Source organism: Branchiostoma belcheri, unplaced genomic scaffold (assembly GCF_001625305.1).
Source record: "Branchiostoma belcheri isolate BF01 breed outbred unplaced genomic scaffold, Haploidv18h27 scaffold24, whole genome shotgun sequence".
Taxonomy (NCBI): Eukaryota; Metazoa; Chordata; class Leptocardii; order Amphioxiformes; family Branchiostomatidae; genus Branchiostoma; species Branchiostoma belcheri.
In genome coordinates this window covers 822,641-843,743 of record NW_017803843.1, presented here as the reverse complement: position 1 = coordinate 843,743, position 21,103 = coordinate 822,641, and the positions used below count along the sequence as shown (strand labels likewise).

The following is a 21,103-nucleotide window of genomic DNA, read 5'->3' as shown; positions in this document are numbered from 1 at the left end:
TTCAAAATCTAATGCAGCTGAAGCGGTATGGCTATAACAAAACCACAAGTCGGCTACCTGTTCTCTGTCTTCATACGTACCTCGCTAGGTGGCGCCATAGAGCAGTGCGTGACCCGCAACGTGACCCCAAGATGGCGACCGATCGCATGTGAGAACACGCTGTCTGAAGTTTGATGCAGATTTTTCACGACAATAAGGGTTCCCGACACATTTTGTGATCTTCAACACTTTTGTAAGTTACTGTTTAACCGTTTTGAGTTGCTTGTTGTAGTTAAAGGGCAATCAATGGACGAGTAGATGCGTAGGAATGCCGCACGCGTTAAGCTAAATCTGCCAACATGTTAGCCGCGGCGACTGTTGCAGGGCTTCTCTTGCTTGCAGTCTTTTACAGTAGCCCTAACAACAGTCGCGGAGCGGTGCATTGGGCCAAATGAACAAACATACGTTTTACCGTGCCGGAACACTTTGGGACCGAAGTTTGCACGTCCCTGGATTGCTAACAGCCTCACCTAACGTGCCGGGGTGTTTTGCGCGTCAACCGGCCCCTGCGCGACTCGTGCCGCCACTATTTGCGATCGCTCCCCATGTATTCATAAGCCGAGTGGCCGCCATCTTGGTCAGCCGCGCGCTGAATCAGCTACTTGCAAACGTGCCACTACTTTTCTGATCCGTAGAAATAGCTTATCAGAAAAGTAGCGACAAATTTGCCGGCGGCTGATTCCAATCAAAAATGGCGGCCAACTGTTATGTTTTACGTGGGGAGAGATCGCAAATAGTGGCGGCACGAGTCGCGCAGGGGCCGGTTGACGCGCAAAACACCCCGGCACGTTAGGTGAGGCTGTTAGCAATCCAGGGACGTGCAAACTTCGGTCCCAAAGTGTTCCGGCACGGTAAAACGTATGTTTGTTCATTTGGCCCAATGCACCGCTCCGCGACTGTTGTTAGGGCTACTGTAAAAGACTGCAAGCAAGAGAAGCCCTGCAACAGTCGCCGCGGCTACCAACATGTGTGTTGGCTAACCTGGGAGGGAGGGGGGCTATAAATCTACAGAAAGAAAGGATACGAACTAAGGCTTATTGAACTGCTCGACTCAGCCTGACATTGGTGATAGTTATCGTAACATGTATGTATGTTTTTGAAGACAGTGTAGGTACGTTTGTGCAATCTAAAATGTGCGTTAAAAAATATAGTTATGAAGGGTAGTATGAAGGGCCATGCATAAATTATTTTGTCATATCTATGTCTCAGAACTTACCGCAAGACGAGCAGCGCCTCCAAGATGAAGCACAAGTACTCGTCTAAAGCAGACTTTGTGCGGAAGAATAAGAAGAAAGCACAGGTAAGATTTCAGGACTATAAGTTGGGTATCTTTGTAGCCGTGGAGACTCTTGATTTGGGCTTACATTTGCTGAGGGTAATGCAATGTAAGCCCGAATCAAGAGTCTCCACGGCCACTTTGTAAATCATTTAAGGACTGAGAAAGGATTTTAAAAAGTGACATACATTTATATGTGCCAACCTGGCAAATAATGTCTAAAGCTGTTGGGTACACACAATGGAGAGGTTGGCTTTCAAGCTCACTGATGATGTTCATGACTCTCCTTAAACTTAAAAGTCACAAACAGCACCCTCACACTACTAGTATGCTTGCTGTCTTCCATTTGAAAGAAACTCTTTACCTGCTTTACCTGTTGATCTTTTGGGCATTTCTTTGTGATTTTCAGACCGATGTGAAGTCCAACCCCTTTGAAGTGCGGATTAACAGACAGAAGCACAACGTCCTGGGGAAGAAGCTACGCAAATTTGACAAGGGCATGCCGGGCGTGTCCAGGTCAAAGGCCATCAAAAAGGTAAGTCTAGACTCGAGATCACTTCATATCTTGTGATGGAATTTTTATATTATGTTAACTTTTGCAGAAGGAAAACATATTGTTCTTGCTCAGTTTCTTCTTCTTCTCTAAACACATATGGTCAATATGGCCTGGACCAGATGGCTGTCACTATAGTAACTGGTGCTGGATTACAGTTATGTAGCAAGTTGTACTTGTAGGAGCTGGTCACCATGCATATGAATGTAAGAATAAACAGAGCAGTAGTGTTTTAGGGTTAGACCATGTGAAGGTAAGCATTATGCATTTGCTTTGCACGTTTACCTTTCTAGTTCTATTTTGTATTACCTGTTATTGTTATTTAATTCGCATTCAATAAATTTTCAGAGGAAAGCCACCCTCCTGCAGGAGTACCAGCAGCGAGACAAGCGGAACCAGTTTGTGGACCGGCGTCTGGGGGAGAACGACCCTGAGATGACCTTGGAAGACAAGATGCTGCAGAGATTTGCCATGGAGAGGAAGGTACAGGACATAGAACATAGGGGGTAAAGTTATTTAGATATCTACTAAGCTGTGACATGTGAAAATTGCCTGGTTCATTTCTTGATGATGATGACATTCAGATAGTCCTTTTTGTCAATGAGAGTGATTTACCCAAGAGTGAGTGAGTTATCACAAAGGATAACTACATGTAACAACTGACACCACAATGAATGATGAATTATGTTACATTATAGATGCCAGCCAAAATAACAAAAACATTGAGACAATCAAATGTTCAAACATGGAAAGAACAATACAATATAGACCAACAAGAGCAAACAAATCAAGTCCATAATAATTCCCATATGAACTCTTTCTGATGTCTGTAGACTCACCATGAGAAGGCCAGTGCCTTCAGCCTGAATGAAGAAGAGGAGTTGACTCACTTCGGACAGTCCCTGTCTCAGATTGAGAAGTTTGAGGAACCAGACAGTGACTCTGATGATGATGCCACTGGCAAGCTCTCAGGTACCAGAATCAAATAAGTGCCTTGAGTAACTGTTACCTTGGTATCTCAGATACCACATTCTTCTCTAAAAGTTCAAGTCAAAGACTTTCTGTGATCAGTTTAGTGACAAATGTTTCCTTACAGGTGAATATGTGAAGGAGGCTCACTTTGGAGGCTTTCTGACCAAGAAGACGGCCAAGGACAATGAGGAGAAGGTATGTTGCAGATTGTGCAGATTTTGTACAGTGACACACTTCAGATCTTTTTGTAGCTTATTTTCCCCTGATTTACTAACATTACTATTGTTCATGCTGATCAGTGACTCTATGCTTCCTTACCCCCCCCCCATCCGCAACCAGTCAGACAAGCCAAAGTCACGGCAGGAGATGATAGAAGAAATCATCGCTCAGTCCAAGCAGAGGAAGGTACAGTTTACAAATGGTTTTCTACATCATTAAATACAAGAATAACAGTTGAAAGAGAAAGCCAATTGTTATGAAGAAAGGTCAGCTGTGTTGCAATTAGGCAGATTTCATAATCTTATACCATGATGATTTCAGCAAGAAGCATAAGGTACATGTTTGATGTGTTTCTAGTTTGAGTACTTTCTGTGATAATGTTGACTCTAACATTGCCCATCTGTTGTTGTATTCAGCATGAGCGTCAGCACCAGAAGGAGCAGACTGACGACCTGAGGGAAAAACTGGACCAGCAGTGGACAGAACTTCAGAATCACATGCTGGTCCAGAAAAAGGTGACAAAAATATCGGACTTTGTCTTGAACAGTTGTTTTTATTTGTAGGATGTTAATGTAGGACTGCATTTCACACTTTTTGGGCGGATTTTGTCTTTGATGTTTAGTGGTTTTGCATCTTATTTCACACTTTGTGAAATTAGTACATTATTCAGTCAGTATTTAAGCTAATGCTGAATATTACCAACTCTAAATTTTGTTGATACCATCGTGATTTACCTCTACAGTCCAAGTCCCAACCCAAGGAGGAAAGAGAAAAACCCAAACCCGACGACTATGACATCATGGTGCGAGAACTCGGCTTTGAGATCAAGGCCAAGGTCAGTCACCTAGTTCACCTCATTTAGTTCATATTAGTTCACCTCGTTATCTAGATCACTCCACAGCTGGAATCCACATTTACTTTATATAACCGCAGCGTCATGTACTAACTCTCCTTTCTTTATTCCAGGCTTCTGACAGACTGAAAACAGAAGAGGAGCTGGCCAGAGAAGAACAGGAGAGGTTACAGAAACTAGAGGTGAGCTCAGGGTGAGCTAAGATACTGTTTTCTCAGGTTTTCTAAAAGTATGCATGATCATTGTATATTGAGCTGGTGTGTTACACCAAAGGGCGACTATACCAGCTATACCAATACAGATACAGAAAAACTATCAGGAGAACTGTCAGAGGAGAGGACATGCCATGTACATTTTTGTACAATTGTCAATGTAGTGTGAGCCTGAAGTGTACAAATGAAGGTAATTTTTACCCCCTCCTAGGCTGACAGACAACTGCGAATGAAAGGACTAACCCAGGAGGACATCAGACAACAGCAGCAGAACAGACACGTGTCTGCAGATGATCTGGATGATGGGTAGGTCTATGTACAATTATACCCCTGGCCCACCTGTACAAGATACATGCATGTGTTATGCAATAATAGCAATACTGATGCAACAAGCTGCCAGGACATTCACAGAAAAATGATAATCTTACTGTTGTCAAAGGGGTTTTCTCTTTTGTTCAGAAATGCATGATTGTACAATGTATCCTTTGCTTGACAGAGTATTGAGAATATGTCAAAAAGAAAAGTTGCTGATAAGTGCTGTGTCCTTTTGAGTGAGTGTGTGTGGGAAGTTCATACATTGTAACTGTGTTTGAATGTTTGATACAATGTCCCAACAGATTTGACTTCATCAGACCAGAGAGACTTCAGCTGGCCTACAAAGATGGGAAACTGTTACTCCCAGAAGGAAAAGAGTTGATGCCATCAACCTCTGGTAACTTTTTCCTTCTGTTTACTATAGTAGAATGGACTTTGTTCTTAATAATCCAGTTCTTAATAATAGTAACTTATACTTTAATATGCTTTCTTGCTACACAGATACAGAAGATAAACCAATCAGAAGGAAGCCTCACAGTGAGGCTGCAGCTGACCAATCAGAAGATGAAGACAAAGAGGACCAATCAGAAGAAGAGAATTCTGACCAATCAGAAGGTGAGGACAGTGACCAATCAGAAGAGGAAGATGATGGCTCTGACTTAGAATCAGAGAAGTCTGAAGAAGAGGGCTCTGAGGAGGAGGAAGGAGACAAAGATGGAAGTGAAGAGGAGGAAGAAGGGGAGGGAGACAAGAATGACAAAAGTGAACAGGAAACTGAAGTAACAGAGAAGACAAGAATATCTGAAAAGGTACAGACTTCATTTCTCTGGTAGATGCTTTGTTACTGTACTATTTTTTCTAAGAATTTATGCTATCATCTATATGTTTTGATCCATATCATGTCTTACCACTGATTGATTTTGACCAAGATGTTTCTCACATATTCTTGTCAGGAAAGGAAGGCTATAGCTGAAGCAGCCAAAACAGAACTTCCTTACACTTTCAAAGGTAAGATTAAAATTAGCATATCTCTTAATTTGTTTTATATGAATGTGTGGAAAATGTGCTTTGCATGCTTGGATCATCAAAACAAGCTGTTCTGAACTTCTGCATTGCGCAATCAACTCCAGTATCAAAAGCAATGTTAAACACCTTTGTTTGAGAAATGCTCTTTTTAAGAAATGTTTGAGTATAACACTTGGTGTTTTTTATTTTTATTTATTTTTCTCAGCACCGGAGTCACTGAAAGACCTTATGGAACTGATGGAAGGCCAGTCCTATGACAGGCAGCTGATTATCATCCACAGGATCAGGAAATGTCATCATCCTAGCCTGGCTGAGGGCAACAAGAAGAAACTTCAGGTAGGGACAAATCTCATGTTTTACTCTATGGAATCTTTTGAAGACCACCTTACTTAGTGTATAGCTGTCTTCAAACATTTTAGATAATTTCATTTGAAATTGTCAAGATATAATGCAATTATTTCTCTTTTCCAGGATTTGTTCTCCATCCTACTGGAGTACTTTGGAAAGCTGGCCAATCAGAGCCCAGTTGCCATGGAGATGATTGATGGATTAACCATGTGAGTATCTGTGTCTTGAGTGAGTATTGTTTTGGGTAGCTGAGTTGTTCGTGTGTGTATCTGTGTGTTAAAACAGAGTAGGTTGACAGCACAAGCAAAATGACAGGAGATCAAAGAACCTGGCCATGAGCCTGAGATGTCAACATGGGGGAATTCAAGAAGCCGAGGATTGCATGATTCCCAAAAATCTGAAATTTATGGTTCGTTCCTTGTCTTCCTTTCTTACAGCCACCTGTATGAGCTGGCCCAGCAGTCTCCAGGCCCTGCAGCTGAGTCAGTACAGACTGTACTGAAGAACAAGTATCACAAGTTTGACTCTGTCTGTCAGAGGAAAGGGAGGGCCGTCTATCCTGCTGTGGACACGGTAAGTCTTTCAACGTTCTCCGTGCTGCGTAACCCTGTAACCAATGGAGAATTGAGTAACCAATAAAAAATGGCTGATTGGTATTTATGTGTGCTAAACGTTAATTGACAGAACAGGCAGACTTGTTTGAGCCCTTGGAGTGTAGGAAATTATAAAGAAGTTCTTGTTTACACGTCATTCAATGTTATAATATCATGTGATACAAGCAAATCTGCACATTAGTGACCACCTGTACATAAGGATCACCACTTTTTTGGTGGTTCCTTAGATAATTGTTCCTTTTGATGTAAGCATTAAGAATCCTGTCTATATAGTGACCAGATTTTATTGGTCCTGAGTGGCCTTCTTGAACAGTTTTAAATGTGTCTTGAATGAAATGGTGCAAGTTGATGTCTTCAGAAACTTTGAAACAAACAGTGTCCTGTCAGCTATGATGAAGCTCAGCCTAAGTACTGATGTTGTTCTTTAGCCTAAGTATTGATATTGTTCTCCAGCTGCTGCTGTTAAAGCTGGTGTCAGTGATCTTCCCCACCTCAGACTTCAGACACAGTGTGGTCACCCCGGCCATGCTGTTCATGGCACAGATTCTCACTAAGGTTGGATAGCAGCTTTTGTTATATATTTTGAGACCTTTACACATGGGCCAGAAAGTGGCACACCTTGTCATTTTCTTGAATGTTCTTTTTCAGTCTTACTCATGCATTGGTTCTTTATCCAATTTCAAGTCTCTTACACTGTATGTGCACATATACCAGCAGAAATTATATAATGCTAACAATATCAATCATGACATTACAGAACTTGCCACACATGACAAATCCTCTTTAGAAGTGTCCATTTAAGTTTGTAGAAAGTTCCTACCATACCATCTGACCTTTTACATATCTCCCTACAGTGCCCGGTGACTTCTGGGAGAGACGTGGCCTGTGGTCTGTTTGTTTGTACACTCTTTCTTCAGGTAGGTTGGTATTGTCATGGTTACCTTATATTGTAGTTAAATCATGGATTACACCGTTTGAAAGGCATGTTTGTGTGTGTGTGTGTCTATCTGTGTATATCTGATTTCAACATGATTGTGTATTTTTTTTACAGTATGTGTCCCTGTCCAAAAGATTTGTGCCTGAGGTTATAAACTACCTACACGGACTTCTCTACCTTGCTGTAAAGAAAGAATCTGGAAAAGGTTTGGTACTCATGTTATTTATACAACATCTATATCATAAAGATGCCAGTAATAATGGAATTTATTGCAGAATATTGTCCTTTCGCCATTTATTTCTATTTATGTTGTGTTTAGCCATGATACTGGATACCACCCTGTGTATGTTTACAGGCGTACACAATAATGAACAGCCATTCATGAATTGCCCTAGTTAACTACAGTAACTGCCTGTAGTGTAAATACAAATTCAAGTAAATACAGAGTCTTGACTTATACTTTAATTTTGTACCCTTCCAGCATCAGTTGCTGAAGTTGTCCCACCTTTCAAACACGCTGGTGCAGAAGGCAGTCTGCTTGTCTTACAAGACTCAGACTCAAGGTGAGTGTGGTGTACAGAGTGTTTTCCAGCTATTTACTATTGAAACTTTGCAATTACATCTTTTTTCACCATTACAAGTTGATGCTACATTTTGCACTACTCTAGACTCTACTTCAGAGACCTTCAATACCACGAAAAGTCATGTTGTGATGTTTTTTCGTAGGTCTATTGATATTAAGCCCTTGGCTTTGGACTATCTTTCCAAGAACCCCACACAAGACACAGACACTGATGACTTCAGGTGAGAGGATCTAAGAGATCTGACAATGAAGTTCCAGAAACTTTAACTCTGTACATGCAAGAGTGTCCGAAGAGGCAACTTGTTATGACTCACACCTTAGTGTATATACATCTCTTAAATGTATCTATAGCTTCATAATACAAAAAAAGCTGGTGTCAAAAGAGAAAAAACACTTCATTTGTAACCATGTTGACCAAAAGCCTACTATGGTACATGTAGTATACAAGCATTTGGTAATTAAGAAAATGCTCTCATATGAAGCAAGAATTACATAATATTGTCCTATTTTGCTTTCAGAATGTGTGCCACCCATGCTACTCTTCAACTCACCAACAAGTTTGCCAACATGTACAAGAATCTCCCAGCATTCCATGAGACTTTCTCACCAATCAGAGACCTTCTTTCAAAACATCTGGTCTTGGATGCCTGTCCACAAAAAGTGCAGGTACATTTGTAGGTCTGGGTTCACAGTTATCCTCAAGAAGCTCTGAGAGTTTATTGAACTTGAAGATACTTTTAAAAATGAAGTCAGTGCAATATTGTCTTTCAATCCTCTTGATATCATCATTGTCTTCACCACTAAGATCAATAATATACATTCTCAGTGTACCTTTAAGAATATGCTGTGCAGTTTCAAAATCATCAAGTGTTTTAACACAAACTTCAAGATTCAAGTGTTGCTAAGTACAAGCTTTGTCAGTTATCTGAAATAACCTGGTAGCCATAAATCCTGCATATCCATATACATGTACCTAAACCTCCACCTACTAAGCACTATCACAGAACATGTATACTGTATACAATTACAATACACTGCTGGCACCTTGTAGTAAAGTACATGACAGTATATATTAACATATCACAGTTTCATCCTCAAAGACCCACTTTGCTGCCTCCTGTTTCAGGCTGCCAGGTCCCAGTTCCTACAGCTGATGACAGACCACCACAGTCAGGCTACGTACCCTCCCCTGCAGTATGAAAAACTCAAGCCCAAACCACTCAAGCTGTATGAACCCAAGTTTGATGAGGAGTAAGTACTGCTATAGATATCTGTATAGTCAGTATAACCACCCTTCACTGTTTCAAGCTATCCTTTAGGAGATTGACTAAACACTGCTGTTTGATGTATAGATGTACATATAACAACATGTTAATATGTGACCTTTGAAGTTATGGACCACAATTTATACATCAACAACAGAGAATGTGAGTTGTTGGTGGTATAACTATGCCATAGACAGACTGTGACAGTCTATGGATGTTGTACAAACTTTGTAATCACGTATCATCTTATCTTCATCTGATAGCTAGGAGACATTTGTCATAGTTCCTCGTTGTACAATGTGAGATTTTCAAACAGGCTTCAATAGAACAACCTTATGACAAGAATCTAAGACAGACTTTTCTATTTATAACAAGAGAGCTGAATTTTGCAGGACATATGCAATACTATCCGAAGACTGAATTCAGTCTGGAAATGTACAATGATCATACAATGAATGTGATCAGGCCCCAACTAAGACTAACATAGAATGTGTAAAACAAACAAACTCTCACTGTCCAGGCCTGACCAGTGGGAGGGCTGCTAGAAGTATGATTTAGTCAGGCTAGTGCTAACATCTTACATGTTTCCTGCCCAGCTACAACCCTGAGCGGAAGATGAAGGGCAGTCGTAAGCAGAAGGAGAAGGAGCGTCTGCAGAAGATGCACAAGCGTGAGCTGAAGGGAGCCGTGCGGGAGATCAGGAAGGATGCCCAGTTCCTGGCCAGGCAGCAGCTCCAGGACCAGATGGACAAGTCAGTACTCACAGATCTAAACATGCACTGCGGGGTTTTTCTTACTGATACGACTTTTTGGTCTTTAGTCAGTACTCACAGCCTCTCACATGCACATGTATTGATTTCCCACTCTTTTTCTGTCAATTTCTAGGAGGATTCATTAAAAACACATTATAGAATCTGATTTCTGAAGTTCTGCTAATTCTGCAATATCCATAGAGAATCTAAAAACACATGCAGTAATCCAATGGTATGAAGGAGTGAAGTTTTGACATCTAAATTCTGTGCTGTCAATCTAATGCCCCGCCACATTTCTGACTCCACGTGTAACTGACATGTCTGTTTGTCCCCAGGGATGCGGAGAGGAAGAGGAAAGTGAAGGAGATCATGCACCATCTCTCCAGCCAGGAGGGAGAGTGTAAACAAATCGCCAAGAAGAAAATCAAAATTATGTAGGAAAAACTTCTAGATATCATTAATATCATCTGAATTAATGCAAGTGCCTGTTTTGTAAACTGCACTATGAAACTGAAATGTATCTCCATCATAACTACCTTTTTTGTATGCTAGAGTACAGCAGATATTATAGTGTTTAGTAAAACTTTTCAAACATAAATCAGCCTCAGCTTTATTCCTAACAGTATGCAGTCTATACTTTAGTGTTGAAATTTTTGATGATTTGGAAACCTTGGGAGCTTTGCAATCCAACCGACGAGCTAGTTTCTCTCTTCAAAGTACATGTAACTAGCGTCGACGGGCTGTTGCGCAATGTCCCAGTGAGTCTTGATGCCCTCTAGCGACTCTCCAGGTATTGCACGCAGGTGGTACCTGCGCAGCAGTGTGCACATGATGGCCTTCATCTCAATCATGGCCAGGAACTGACCAATACAGCCCTTTGGACCGGTGCCAAATGGAACATACTCGCCCTTGAACTCCTGTAGGGGGGTGACAATGCAGGGTCATCTAAATCCATGCAACATTCTATTAGTTGTGCAAACATTGTGCAGAAAATAGTTTAGAAAAGGAGATTTACATTTAAGACTATTTTCAACATGACATTAGCAAATGTCATAGTGAATATAAAACCATAAGACAATCCAAAAGACAAGTCATTCAATCTTTAAAACAATACCTTAAGGGTGATGTGGAAAACTCATCATACATGAATAGGAAAGAGAAGGTTGGCATATACCAGCAAATGTTCTGTGATACTGTGATTTCTGTATGACATTTGTACAAATATTTCAAACATCATAGCAGTCGTTGTTAAAGATATCACATATCTGTGCACCTTGTTGTGAAAGTGTTGAGGGTTGAAGTCGTCAGGTGCAGGGAAGTTCTCCTGGCGTCTGTGCATGTCTGCCAGGTTCAGGATGATGTTGGTCCCAGCTGGAGTCTCAATCCCATCAACCCTGCACAAGGAGGGACCACTTTTTAACCTTCTCCGTGCTACCTAACTTCGCAACCAATAGATGTGCTGTGCCTAAAACACTTGACTCAGAAGCTTAAACTGGCTAAAATCCAAAAAGATAAGAAATGGGAAATATTATATACAAGAGTTACCCAATATGATACTGCTTTTTTACAGGTATAGACCAACCCCATAGCCCTGCCCACCTTCCTCAAAAACCTACAAAATGCAAAATAGCAACATAAAAATGCAGATATTTGATGCAGATGCAACCACTCTCTCATCTGTCAGACTGCTCATTACCACGCTTTGGTCAGACTGCTCATTACCACGCTCTCATTGGTCAGACTGCTCATTACCACGCTCTCATTGGTCAGACTGCTCATATACCACGCTCTCATTGGTCAGACTGCTCATTACCATAGTCTCATTGATCAACCTGCGCATTACCACGCTCTCAGTCATTGAACCATTTACTGCCATTCTCCAGTTGTTTGAATTGCTAACTGTGATGGACAGTCAGAGGAACAGTCTGATTGTGATTTGAGCTCATAGTAAATGCTGATGAAAGTCACAAACCTGTCGTCCTCCATAGCTTGGCGCATGATAACTGGGCCGACAGGTTTGACCCTCATGGCCTCCTTGATGACCTGCTCCAGGTAGACTAGCTGTGGCAGGTCAGCCTTGGTGGGGTCACGCTCTCCTGTAGGTAGATATCATAGAAGTTATAATGCATCTGTCAGTGTAAGCACCAAGGGGATTGGGAGGGAGTGTGTACGTAGTGGACATATGGCCACACAAACCCTTTTCTTTTCCATAAAGAAGAGTGGGAACAAGACAACTCTGCCTTTGACAAAAGTTTGTGTAGGTGGGACATCCAAGTATTGAATACTATTACTACTACATTGCACTACTACTACCATCCAGCAATTAAGAATGAATGAAGATGAAGAAAGACTGCATGCAGCTGCAGGACTTTTCCAAGACTGCAAATGCTGAACACAGTAGAAGGAGAAGATATCCATCAATGTACTATGCCCCCGCCCCCTTCCCTCTACACACTTCTATGGACCAGTCCTTACCAAGGATGTCTCTCATCTCTTCCAAGACCTGCAGCTCGACCTGCGGGTTCTCAGCGACGGACACCAGCAGGTAGTACATGGAGACAGACGACGTGTCAGTCCCTGCCAGCAGCATCTCCAGCACACACTGCTGCACGTGTGCAGGGCTCACCTCACCTCTCTCCTGCAAACACACATGCACAACGGTTTACAGTTAAAACTGTTGTTCCAGCTTGTACTACTTGTACCTACTTGTACTTGATTTAATAGGTCCTCTCAGCTTAGTGATTGGCCTGTCAAAGTCAGTTGTTCATCTGCACAGCGTCCTGCGCCATACTTGGTGGTCGTGGGCGATTTTCTTTAAGTCCTCTAGAGTCAGACTGGGTTGGCGCAATTACCTAGAGCTTTCGGCCAGACAGTCTGGTCGTCTTCAATAGACTGACCCACTGAGACTAGTCACATGGCTTCTGGTCTGACGTCAACACTGGGCCAAAGGTATTTGGTAAACGTGATGTGAAATGTTTAGACCACTCACACCAGGAATGGCCCCTACCCTTTTCAATAAGTGTGGTGGGATCTTTAACACAGCTGGCCAGCATTTTGATACTGTCACAGTAGAGACATGATTCAGGAATCAAGAGACATAAAAATGTAATGCAGACTCAGCAAGAAAATGTGATCATATGAAAATGTTTGGCACAGAGGTTGCACCAAAGAAAAATCTTCACCTCAGCCTGCAGCAGGCATGTTGTGAAGTCGGGTTTATCGCTGGGTGGCTCTGTTTTTAACTCCTCCCTTTTCTTTGACAGCAGGTCAGCAATAGCTTCATTCAAGTCCTTCCTGAAGAGAGAAAAAAGGGAATAAACTTTGTGAAATTGTCAAAGCATAATAAGAACAATGAAGAGTAAATCAGGGCAGGAGAAAAGTCTACTGTTCCACTTGACAAGTTAACACAATGAAGAGTAAATCAGGGCAGGAGAAAATCTACTGTTCCACTTGACAAGTTAACGCGTTACTTACAATGTATATTACCCATAGAAGGAAAGTACTTGCTGTCAGTCTGTCCACTTTGTTTTCACAAGTGATTAAGATGATTGCAGTAATCTATGATCTCATTAACAGTGGAAATTTCTATTCGTGTGGACTCACACGGCCTGGCAGTGCTTCCAGTACAGCCGAGGTGTCATCAGGTACAGGACTGGAGGCCGCAGGAGGAAGAATTCCCACGCCTTGAAGTACCGAACAATTCTTTCTACAAGATCATCCGCTGGAAAAAAATCATATCATAGTGAAAGATGTTATCGGTAACTGATGAATGAAGAACTGCTTCTCCATTGATAACGTTACATGATGAAGTTAAAGGCTGTGTTCTTCAGTGGGTTAAAAGTTTGTGAACACGTTAGTTGCTCAGTGCAATTGTACAAGACTACACTTTGTACCACACATCGACAATGTGTTCAATCACCTTTCTTGTTAAACTGAAATTCAGTTATAGATCAGGGTACAATGAAAGACTCACGGTCTGCAATGTGTACTCCCAGCGTGAGGTTGTTGGTAACCTCCAGTGTGATCCGCCGCAGGAAATCCAGAGCTTCAATCTTCCCATCTGCTGTCTTCCGCTGGAGAGCTGCAATGTTACCCATCTGCCGATAGGTGGCGTCCACGGCTGCAGCTGTTGCTCGGTTCAGGGTGTCCGCGTTGAGAGCTGACGGATGAAAAATTGAGTTGAAAGGTTTTTAAAGGTTTCTTACCTCAGAATAGTGTTTCCCTGTTTGTCATTTCTTTTCTCTCACTCATTCCACTTTAAAGGCTCAAACATACATTTCTGATTACTCTCCAACTAATACCCCCCAAAAGACAGTACCCCCTCACCTTTCTGAAAGAACCCCCTGAGCACCTTCCATCCGTCGTCCCCGTTCCAGATGATGCCGTTCTGATACATGCCGATGGTGTTGAGCCCCGTCCTGCTGCCGAACCGCCGGCAGTAGTTGTTAGACTTTAGGACGTGCCAGGCAGCGGACGGCCTGGGAATACAGGCATGTAGATGAAACAAGTCAATCCGACCTGCTTACCGCAACAGTCTTCTTTTGTTTAATATCATCCTCAATGTGGATGAAGCATGCTCTTTCAAGTAGCTACAAATGGACTAGAGCGATGCGGTGTCGTATTTAGCCAAGCCTAGGACAATGAGCAAGAACACACATGCTGGTTCCATTTAATTAAATCTTCCTTAACGTTCCGGCCGGGCAACAAGGTTTATGTACATGAACTGCGCGTATATTGGGTGTGTGTTTTAGGGATAACTAGAATTCTCACTTATTTTCTCTTTGAATACACTAACATTTTAAGTGTTAGTGTTAAAACAGCTTAAATATTAGTGTTAAAACAGCTTAAATATTAGTGTTAAAACAGCTTAAATGTTAGTGTTAAAACAGCTTTGACGACCCATATATCATTACCATTGTTAATAATATATGTAGATATCATGTTTCAATCGGGCGAATATCCGGTATACATATCAAAGTGATCAAAGTGTATGTACATACTTCATAACGTGTGTTATTTGCAATTGCCATAGACTGTAACCTGATAGCCTGATGCAATCGTCGTGTAATAATCTTTGACTTGACTTTGACGTAGTGTATACAGAGGCCAGAGGTCTGGGTGAAATATGTTTAATGATTAACTTTGCTATATCAAAAAAATAATCTATCAGTGTTATGGCATAACTCAGACAGCACCGACCGTGTGATGACGTAAGTCCTCTCTCCTGCAATCCACACTCGGACAAAGTCCCCATAGCGCTCTCCGTAATGAGCCGCGGCAACAGGAACGCCCATCCAGATGAAGCGGGCAAAACTCATCAGCGGACCGAAACCTAGTAACCACGGGGGTCCTGTTGGTATAGATGACATGTGTTATATTTTTCGTGTACCGAAACTTGGCAAAGGTCCATTTTTTTATTTTAACTTCTTGGTGCCAGGGCCAGGGGAAAGCCAAAATGGAGACCGACTCGGTTGAGACGACAAGAAATTAAGTGGAATTGAAGATCTGCAAGAAGTGAGGGTTAGGTTTAAGGCGAATGCAAAATATTTGTCAATTGTCAAAGCATGCGTTGGTAACAATAATTGGCGGGTTTGACCATTTGTGAATCTCTTGTCTGGATCGTACAAGTGTTCCTGTCGTGGAAGAACTGATTGCTTTGGACAATACGACGTAGTTAGGAGTATTGCCTCTTGCATTGGGACACAATTTTATACGTACACAAGGTCACTGTTTCAAGGCGAGACGATAATAATCGGCACAATTATCTTCCAGCCGTAGGCCATGGGGCGGATGAAAAATTATGATTTGGGACAAACATTCATTTGCAGCAGAAAATGGCAGGCAGATACAGAACGATAGAATAAACAGAAATCAACTGAACTACTACCATGAAAAGTAGTCTACGATTTCGTAACCCCAGTTTATGACTCTTAATTTTCGATCGACCATGCACAAGCACATGTCCTATTCCTATCGGCCAGGTGGACATTTCTAAGATTAAGAACAGCTTCCACGCCTTAATTGTCAAGTTAATAAATGAACGCAACGACCCAGTGAATTCGAGTCTGCCAAAACAACGTAGTCAAAGCAAGGAGGTTAAAGAGACAGAAGCTCACCCGGCACGTCCACCCTCCTGCCTGAAGCCCATCCTCCCCAGGTGACCACCAGGGCGGCGCCGGTCACGATCACGGCGACCACGCACGTCAGCCCCGCCGACCAGGCCTGCAGCTGCCCGATGAGGAGAGAGATCACCCCGTACATGTCGCTCTTCTCCACAGTTAACCAGTCTGCTGCCCTCAGCCGCCCACCGCGCTACTGACGTACGAAACTATGGGGCTTTTTCTCGGGGATTCACCAGTATCTATGCCATGACGTCAGGTTGTCTTCGCCCCTTTTGTTTAAACAGCGCCCTCTACCTTAAAATTTGTAGGAGCCTGCGGACAGGTACAGGGTTATAGGTCAGGGTGAGGTAAATTACTGCTTATGTTGATCTCTACCATGGCTGCCAGAGAAGCCCGTCAGTCAGAAAACGTTACAATCTTTCACCCCAACATCTGCGCTTGCGTGGGTATTAGGGTTCTTTTACTCCCAACATCTGCTCAGAGTTTATGTACTGAATCAGATACACAAAATAGCTTAGTAATTAGTCTGTAGTTTTAGAGATCTCCTGTACATTCTCATGTAAGCATTGTTCCATGTATATTATATCACTTTTTTCTTTTTCTTTTAAGATAGTGTAGTATTAGACAAGTTTTGAAATACATAACTTATAAGTGTTAGATAGATATAAGTAATAGTGTTGATACCGACTTAGTATGTCGTTCATGTGCAAAAGTTGCCATACATTGTACCTGCTACAATTGTCGTGCAATAAAGTTTGATTTGATTTGATGTATCCGTGTTGAAATAGTTGACGTCATAGTTTCGTCGAAACTTTACCTTGTGAGTGCATTTGTTATATTAACAAGACCGGGCAGGCCCAACGAAAGACCTCATTGTGTATTGAATGGTGGGTTGAATAGTAAAATGTCAAAGGCGCTAGTTACACTTTCTTGTGTTACCAAAAATGGTGTGAAAGAAAGGCAAACAAGGATTGATAGATCCAATCTTTTACTCTCCCGAGCCACTCAATTCTTATTATGCTGCAGCTGGGAGACAAATACTCTCTCAGTCAGAATCTTATCAAGGAAGAGATGCAAACACTCTATTCTATAGTAATGCTCCAGTTTTGTATACTAGCGTCTTATACATATATATATACATATATTGTACAATATTGCACTTTAGATCGTTCATTCAATATTGCACTTAAGACCTTTCACCATCGTTTAATACATGTACACATGATTACTTTTCATATCTCCTACTCTACAGATAAAATCACAATTCTTCTTGAATTATGTTGATTCAATTCAGTTTATGGACTTGCTGGTGAGTAAAGAGCCGCCGTGGCCCTTAATGATGTAGATGATGTCATAATCTGTTGTTATCTCTAATAGTGGAAAGGTTATTCCAAATACATGTACGAGGGCTAATTGCAGATACAAAAAATATGTATGAAAGAGAAGATACAATGATATGAGAGACTATGTGTGAAGTTATACAACATTCTACAACATACGTGGTGCTAGCTATCTCAAAGCAGATCCCTTTTGGTGGCAAGACAGTATCCATTAGCCAGAGGAGTTTGCACGGCCACCGAAGGCTCATGGACATTTCTCCGGATAATGGATACTGCCTTTCCACCATATGATCTGCTTGGATACTAGTGCTAGTTTTGTTGGGTTTCTTTAATCTTCGAATTCGCAGCTTCAGCACCAAGGTCAGGCCGGATTTCCAGAATTTTCTCCCGGACGATCTGGACGCGTTTCTGACGGTCGAGCTCCTGGATTGTGGTGAAGGGGATGCCGTTGTCGTTCAGAATGGTTGTCATGGCGACGGTATACCGCTGCAGGTCCTCCAGCGTCCCCGTCATCCGGAATCCGTCATCCTTGATGCACTCCTGGTGCGGCGTGATGACGAACACCAGCGACTTCTTGTACCTGAAATAATGGTAGGGTTATAATGGTAAAAAGAATTGCACGAAATAGTTTTATTGGCATCTTGTTATCTGTAACGACCTGGAAACCCGGAACAAAACAGTCCATTTGCTGTTCTCACGTGTATATGGACAGTGCAGTTACATGTCTATGTTATTAATTGCATTGTAACTTGTTCGGTTACTATAGGTCTTGTTTTTGTGAGAGAATTTTACTCATGATTCTTGACTGGTCAACTGTGGTTGTTTACAAGATACAGGTCAAGTACACAAATTATTGCCTTCGACTTTTTTCGAGTTTTCTACTCCCCGTTCAGAAGTATTCGCTTTCAATGTTTAAGACATCCTCCATGCACAACACGTCGTAGGTACACATGTATGCCCACCTTTCAATGCACTCCTTAGCCTGCTGTGTTTCTAGCAGACGTTGTTTGGCGTTCTCGCCCAGACAGACGTGCGCGTACACCACCGGGTCTATCCCCCGGTCTGCGATGTAGTCTCTCCCCGCCGCCGCATTTGTCCTCTCCGTCTCACACTGCGCGTCTAAAATCTTCAGCTATTAGGATAACAGAAAACGCAATCCTTAATGTAAACTAGCATATGTCACACAGCATATTTCATTTCAGTGAGTTAAGCAGTAACGTACACCAGAAATTTTCATATTCAAGTTTGGTCATATTTTTTACCTATACTTCATGACTTGCATAGACGGCAAAAACAATAATCCACCTTGGCTTGGCAATATTTATAATAAGCTAATTTCGAATGGTCTGTTTTAGGGCGGAGGTGATGTTATCTTTTATCATATATTATTTATGGGTAGGTAGCTTGGTGACTGTCTATCATTATGATCATTATCTAATTGCTAACAGGCGGCCTTGATCAAGGTTCCACTCGGGCACCAAGCTAACTTAGGCCATGTTGATTTGATTATATGGATGACATCCGCGCGCGCATGAATTTTCGGTCCGTTTCCAAAAAAAAAAAAGTTTTTCAACCATACTGTAAATCGTACAAAACAGTTGCAAAATGAGCAAAAATATACCATAAGTTACAAAAAAAATTAATAAAAACTATACCAATGTCGTAGAATGCCAAAATCAAACGAAAAAAGACGAAATCGTAAAGAAATAAACTTGAAGACTAGATTATTCGCCAAACCATATTCTGTGCCATTTGCTCAACCCTCATGACCACGTAGATTTCATAATGAAAAGAACTTTTTTTTTGTCAAAACTTTTTACCTTCGCCAAGAAGGTTATGTTTTCAGTAGCGTTTGTCTGTGTGTGTGTGTGTTTGTGTGTGTGTGGTTTAGCAAGATAACTCGAGAAGCAGTGGATGGATTGGAATGAAACTTGGTAGGTGGGTATGACTTCATGAGACCTAGAAATGATTAGATTTTGGGCCCCCTGGCGGCTTTCCTAGGTACTGCAGCTGAACTTCCGGTTTTGATATCTCATGTTCTGTACATGCTAGGGTCACGAATTTTAGTTGGTAGATAGCTCTTGAGGTAGGGAAGAAGTGACATGAGTTTGGGTCCCCTAGCGCATTGTTCTAGAACTGCAGGAGCATTTGTTGAAAAAAAATTGAAGGACGATAACTCAAGAACCGGTTGACGTATTGTCGTGATTTTTGGTATGTAGGTAGTTGAAGTGATGCTTGACATAATCAGATGGCAACGTGACGTGACGCCACGCTTGACGTCATCATCACCAACATCCAGTCCAGGTACAACACACCTGTTATAGGAGCTCCATTGGGACTTAGCGACCACTACTCCGTCACCTGGGCACCAAAAGTGACTAAAGCTGCGAATAAGACCCACACGCGTGTTGTGAGGCCCCTCAAAGACTCGGACATCAGGGCATTTGGTGCATGGATATCCCAGCACGACTGGAACGAAGTCTACAACGCCACAAGTGCACAAGAAAAGACAGACGGCTTCTACAAGACACTGAACCAACAGATTGATAAGTTTTTCCCCACCAAAGTCGTCAAGATCCACCCGACAGACAAACCGTGGATAACGACACGGGTTAAGAGGTTGATAAAGAAACGACAGGAAGCCTTCTACCAACGTAAAGAGGAAGTGTGGAAAAGACTCAGAAACAAAATCATCCGCCACATCAAACTGGCCAAGGAAACACACTACGTGAACAAAGTTCAACAGTTGAAAACAGAAGACCCAGCAAAATGGTACAAGGAGCTGAAGTCTGTGTGCAACGTAGTAAAACCTCCCAGTGCCATCCACGTCCCAAACGTCGCCCCGGACGACCACAAGGCTGTCGCAGATGCGATAAACAAACACCTGTCATCGATCTCACAGCAGTCCCCAGAGGTGTGCACCAGCGATCTACCAGCCTACCTTCCTGCACCCTCCCCACCGCCACAGATCATGCCGTGGGAGATGTACATAGAGCTGTCCCGAGTCAGAGTTCGTAAAGCGGGAGGTCCGGACGGTATCGCTCCCCGACTGGTTAGAATGTTCGCATGTGAACTCGCAGAACCACTCACTGACATTTTTAACACCTCACTGATAGCAGGTACAGTTCCAGCCCAGTGGAAGGAAGCAGTAGTCACACCTATCCCCAAGGAACTGCCAGCAGTCATCGACAAGTTGCGTCCGATATCCCTGACTGCAATATTTGCGAAGATTTGCGAAGGCATCGTAGGAAAATGGGTGCTGTCAGACATATGGAACAACATCGACAAACGTCAGTTTGGGGGGATCAAGAGAAGTTCGACCAACCACTACCTGATTAGTCTCACCCACTTTCTCTACCAAGGTGCTGAAAGAAGCAAAAACGTGGGAACAATCCTATTAACGGACTTTACTAAGGCATTTGATACCATCAACCACCATCAGGCCATTTTGAAGCTACTTAACATGGAGACAAGACCGTCCATTGTGCCGTGGATAGTGGACTTTCTCACAGACAGACGACAAAGAGTCCGGTATGGACAGTCACTCTCAGACTGTGAAACTCTTACCACCGGTGTCCCACAAGGCACAAAGTTGGGGCCAATCATCTTCCTCTGCATGATAAATGATGCCTGTCAATCACTCAATGATCGGTGGAAATACGTGGATGACCTATCGC

The 21,103-nt window shown here is 42.3% G+C and overlaps 3 protein-coding genes across 3 annotated transcripts in view; 1 reads left to right on the top strand and 2 right to left on the bottom strand.

Moving 5' to 3' along the window:
- Nucleotides 1-119: 119 nt before the first annotated feature.
- On the top strand, nt 120-10,526 carry LOC109471186 (nucleolar protein 14-like). The gene is made up of 26 exons (XM_019770473.1): nt 120-232; nt 1,249-1,339; nt 1,725-1,850; nt 2,217-2,351; nt 2,702-2,840; nt 2,965-3,035; nt 3,180-3,245; nt 3,476-3,574; nt 3,802-3,894; nt 4,026-4,094; nt 4,336-4,430; nt 4,742-4,836; nt 4,941-5,248; nt 5,393-5,447; nt 5,671-5,801; nt 5,937-6,022; nt 6,251-6,386; nt 6,881-6,982; nt 7,282-7,344; nt 7,479-7,569; nt 7,846-7,927; nt 8,091-8,168; nt 8,466-8,613; nt 9,074-9,198; nt 9,809-9,964; nt 10,300-10,526. Exons 2-26 carry the CDS (start codon nt 1,280-1,282, stop codon nt 10,400-10,402), a joined length of 2,712 nt encoding a protein of 903 aa, XP_019626032.1. The 5' UTR covers nt 120-232; nt 1,249-1,279; the 3' UTR covers nt 10,403-10,526.
- Nucleotides 10,527-10,632: 106 nt separating this feature from the next.
- Nucleotides 10,633-16,498, bottom strand: LOC109471188 (aromatase-like). The gene is made up of 10 exons (XM_019770474.1): nt 16,081-16,498; nt 15,164-15,314; nt 14,291-14,442; nt 13,938-14,123; nt 13,568-13,685; nt 13,147-13,258; nt 12,440-12,602; nt 11,937-12,060; nt 11,238-11,358; nt 10,633-10,881 (listed from the first exon to the last, which is right to left on the bottom strand). Exons 1-10 carry the CDS (start codon nt 16,223-16,225, stop codon nt 10,663-10,665), a joined length of 1,491 nt encoding a protein of 496 aa, XP_019626033.1. The 5' UTR covers nt 16,226-16,498; the 3' UTR covers nt 10,633-10,662.
- A 590-nt stretch (nt 16,499-17,088) lies between these two features.
- The window catches only part of LOC109470921, a 5,998-nt gene continuing 1,983 nt past the window's right edge, over nt 17,089-21,103 (bottom strand). The window contains exons 2-3 of the mRNA XM_019770019.1: nt 18,389-18,558; nt 17,089-18,006 (exon numbers count right to left, since the gene is read on the bottom strand). Of these exons, the coding sequence (XP_019625578.1) occupies nt 17,736-18,006; nt 18,389-18,558 (441 nt within the window). The 3' untranslated portion in view covers nt 17,089-17,735. The remainder of the gene's footprint in view (nt 18,007-18,388; nt 18,559-21,103) is intronic.

Coding starts and splice junctions, on each gene's coding strand:
- LOC109471188 (XM_019770474.1), bottom strand. CDS start 16,225: ATGTACGGGGTGATCTCTCTCCTCATCGGGCAGCTGCAGGCCTGGTCG. Junction 14,443..15,163: donor AGGACTTACGTCATCACACG/GTCGGTGCTGTC, acceptor CTGTATTCCCAG/GCCGTCCGCTGCCTGGCACG. Junction 13,259..13,567: donor TGGAAGCACTGCCAGGCCGT/GTGAGTCCACAC, acceptor TTCTCTCTTCAG/GAAGGACTTGAATGAAGCTA.
- LOC109471186 (XM_019770473.1), top strand. CDS start 1,280: ATGAAGCACAAGTACTCGTCTAAAGCAGACTTTGTGCGGAAGAATAAG. Junction 3,895..4,025: donor GCTTTGAGATCAAGGCCAAG/GTCAGTCACCTA, acceptor TCTTTATTCCAG/GCTTCTGACAGACTGAAAAC. Junction 6,983..7,281: donor TGGCACAGATTCTCACTAAG/GTTGGATAGCAG, acceptor ATCTCCCTACAG/TGCCCGGTGACTTCTGGGAG.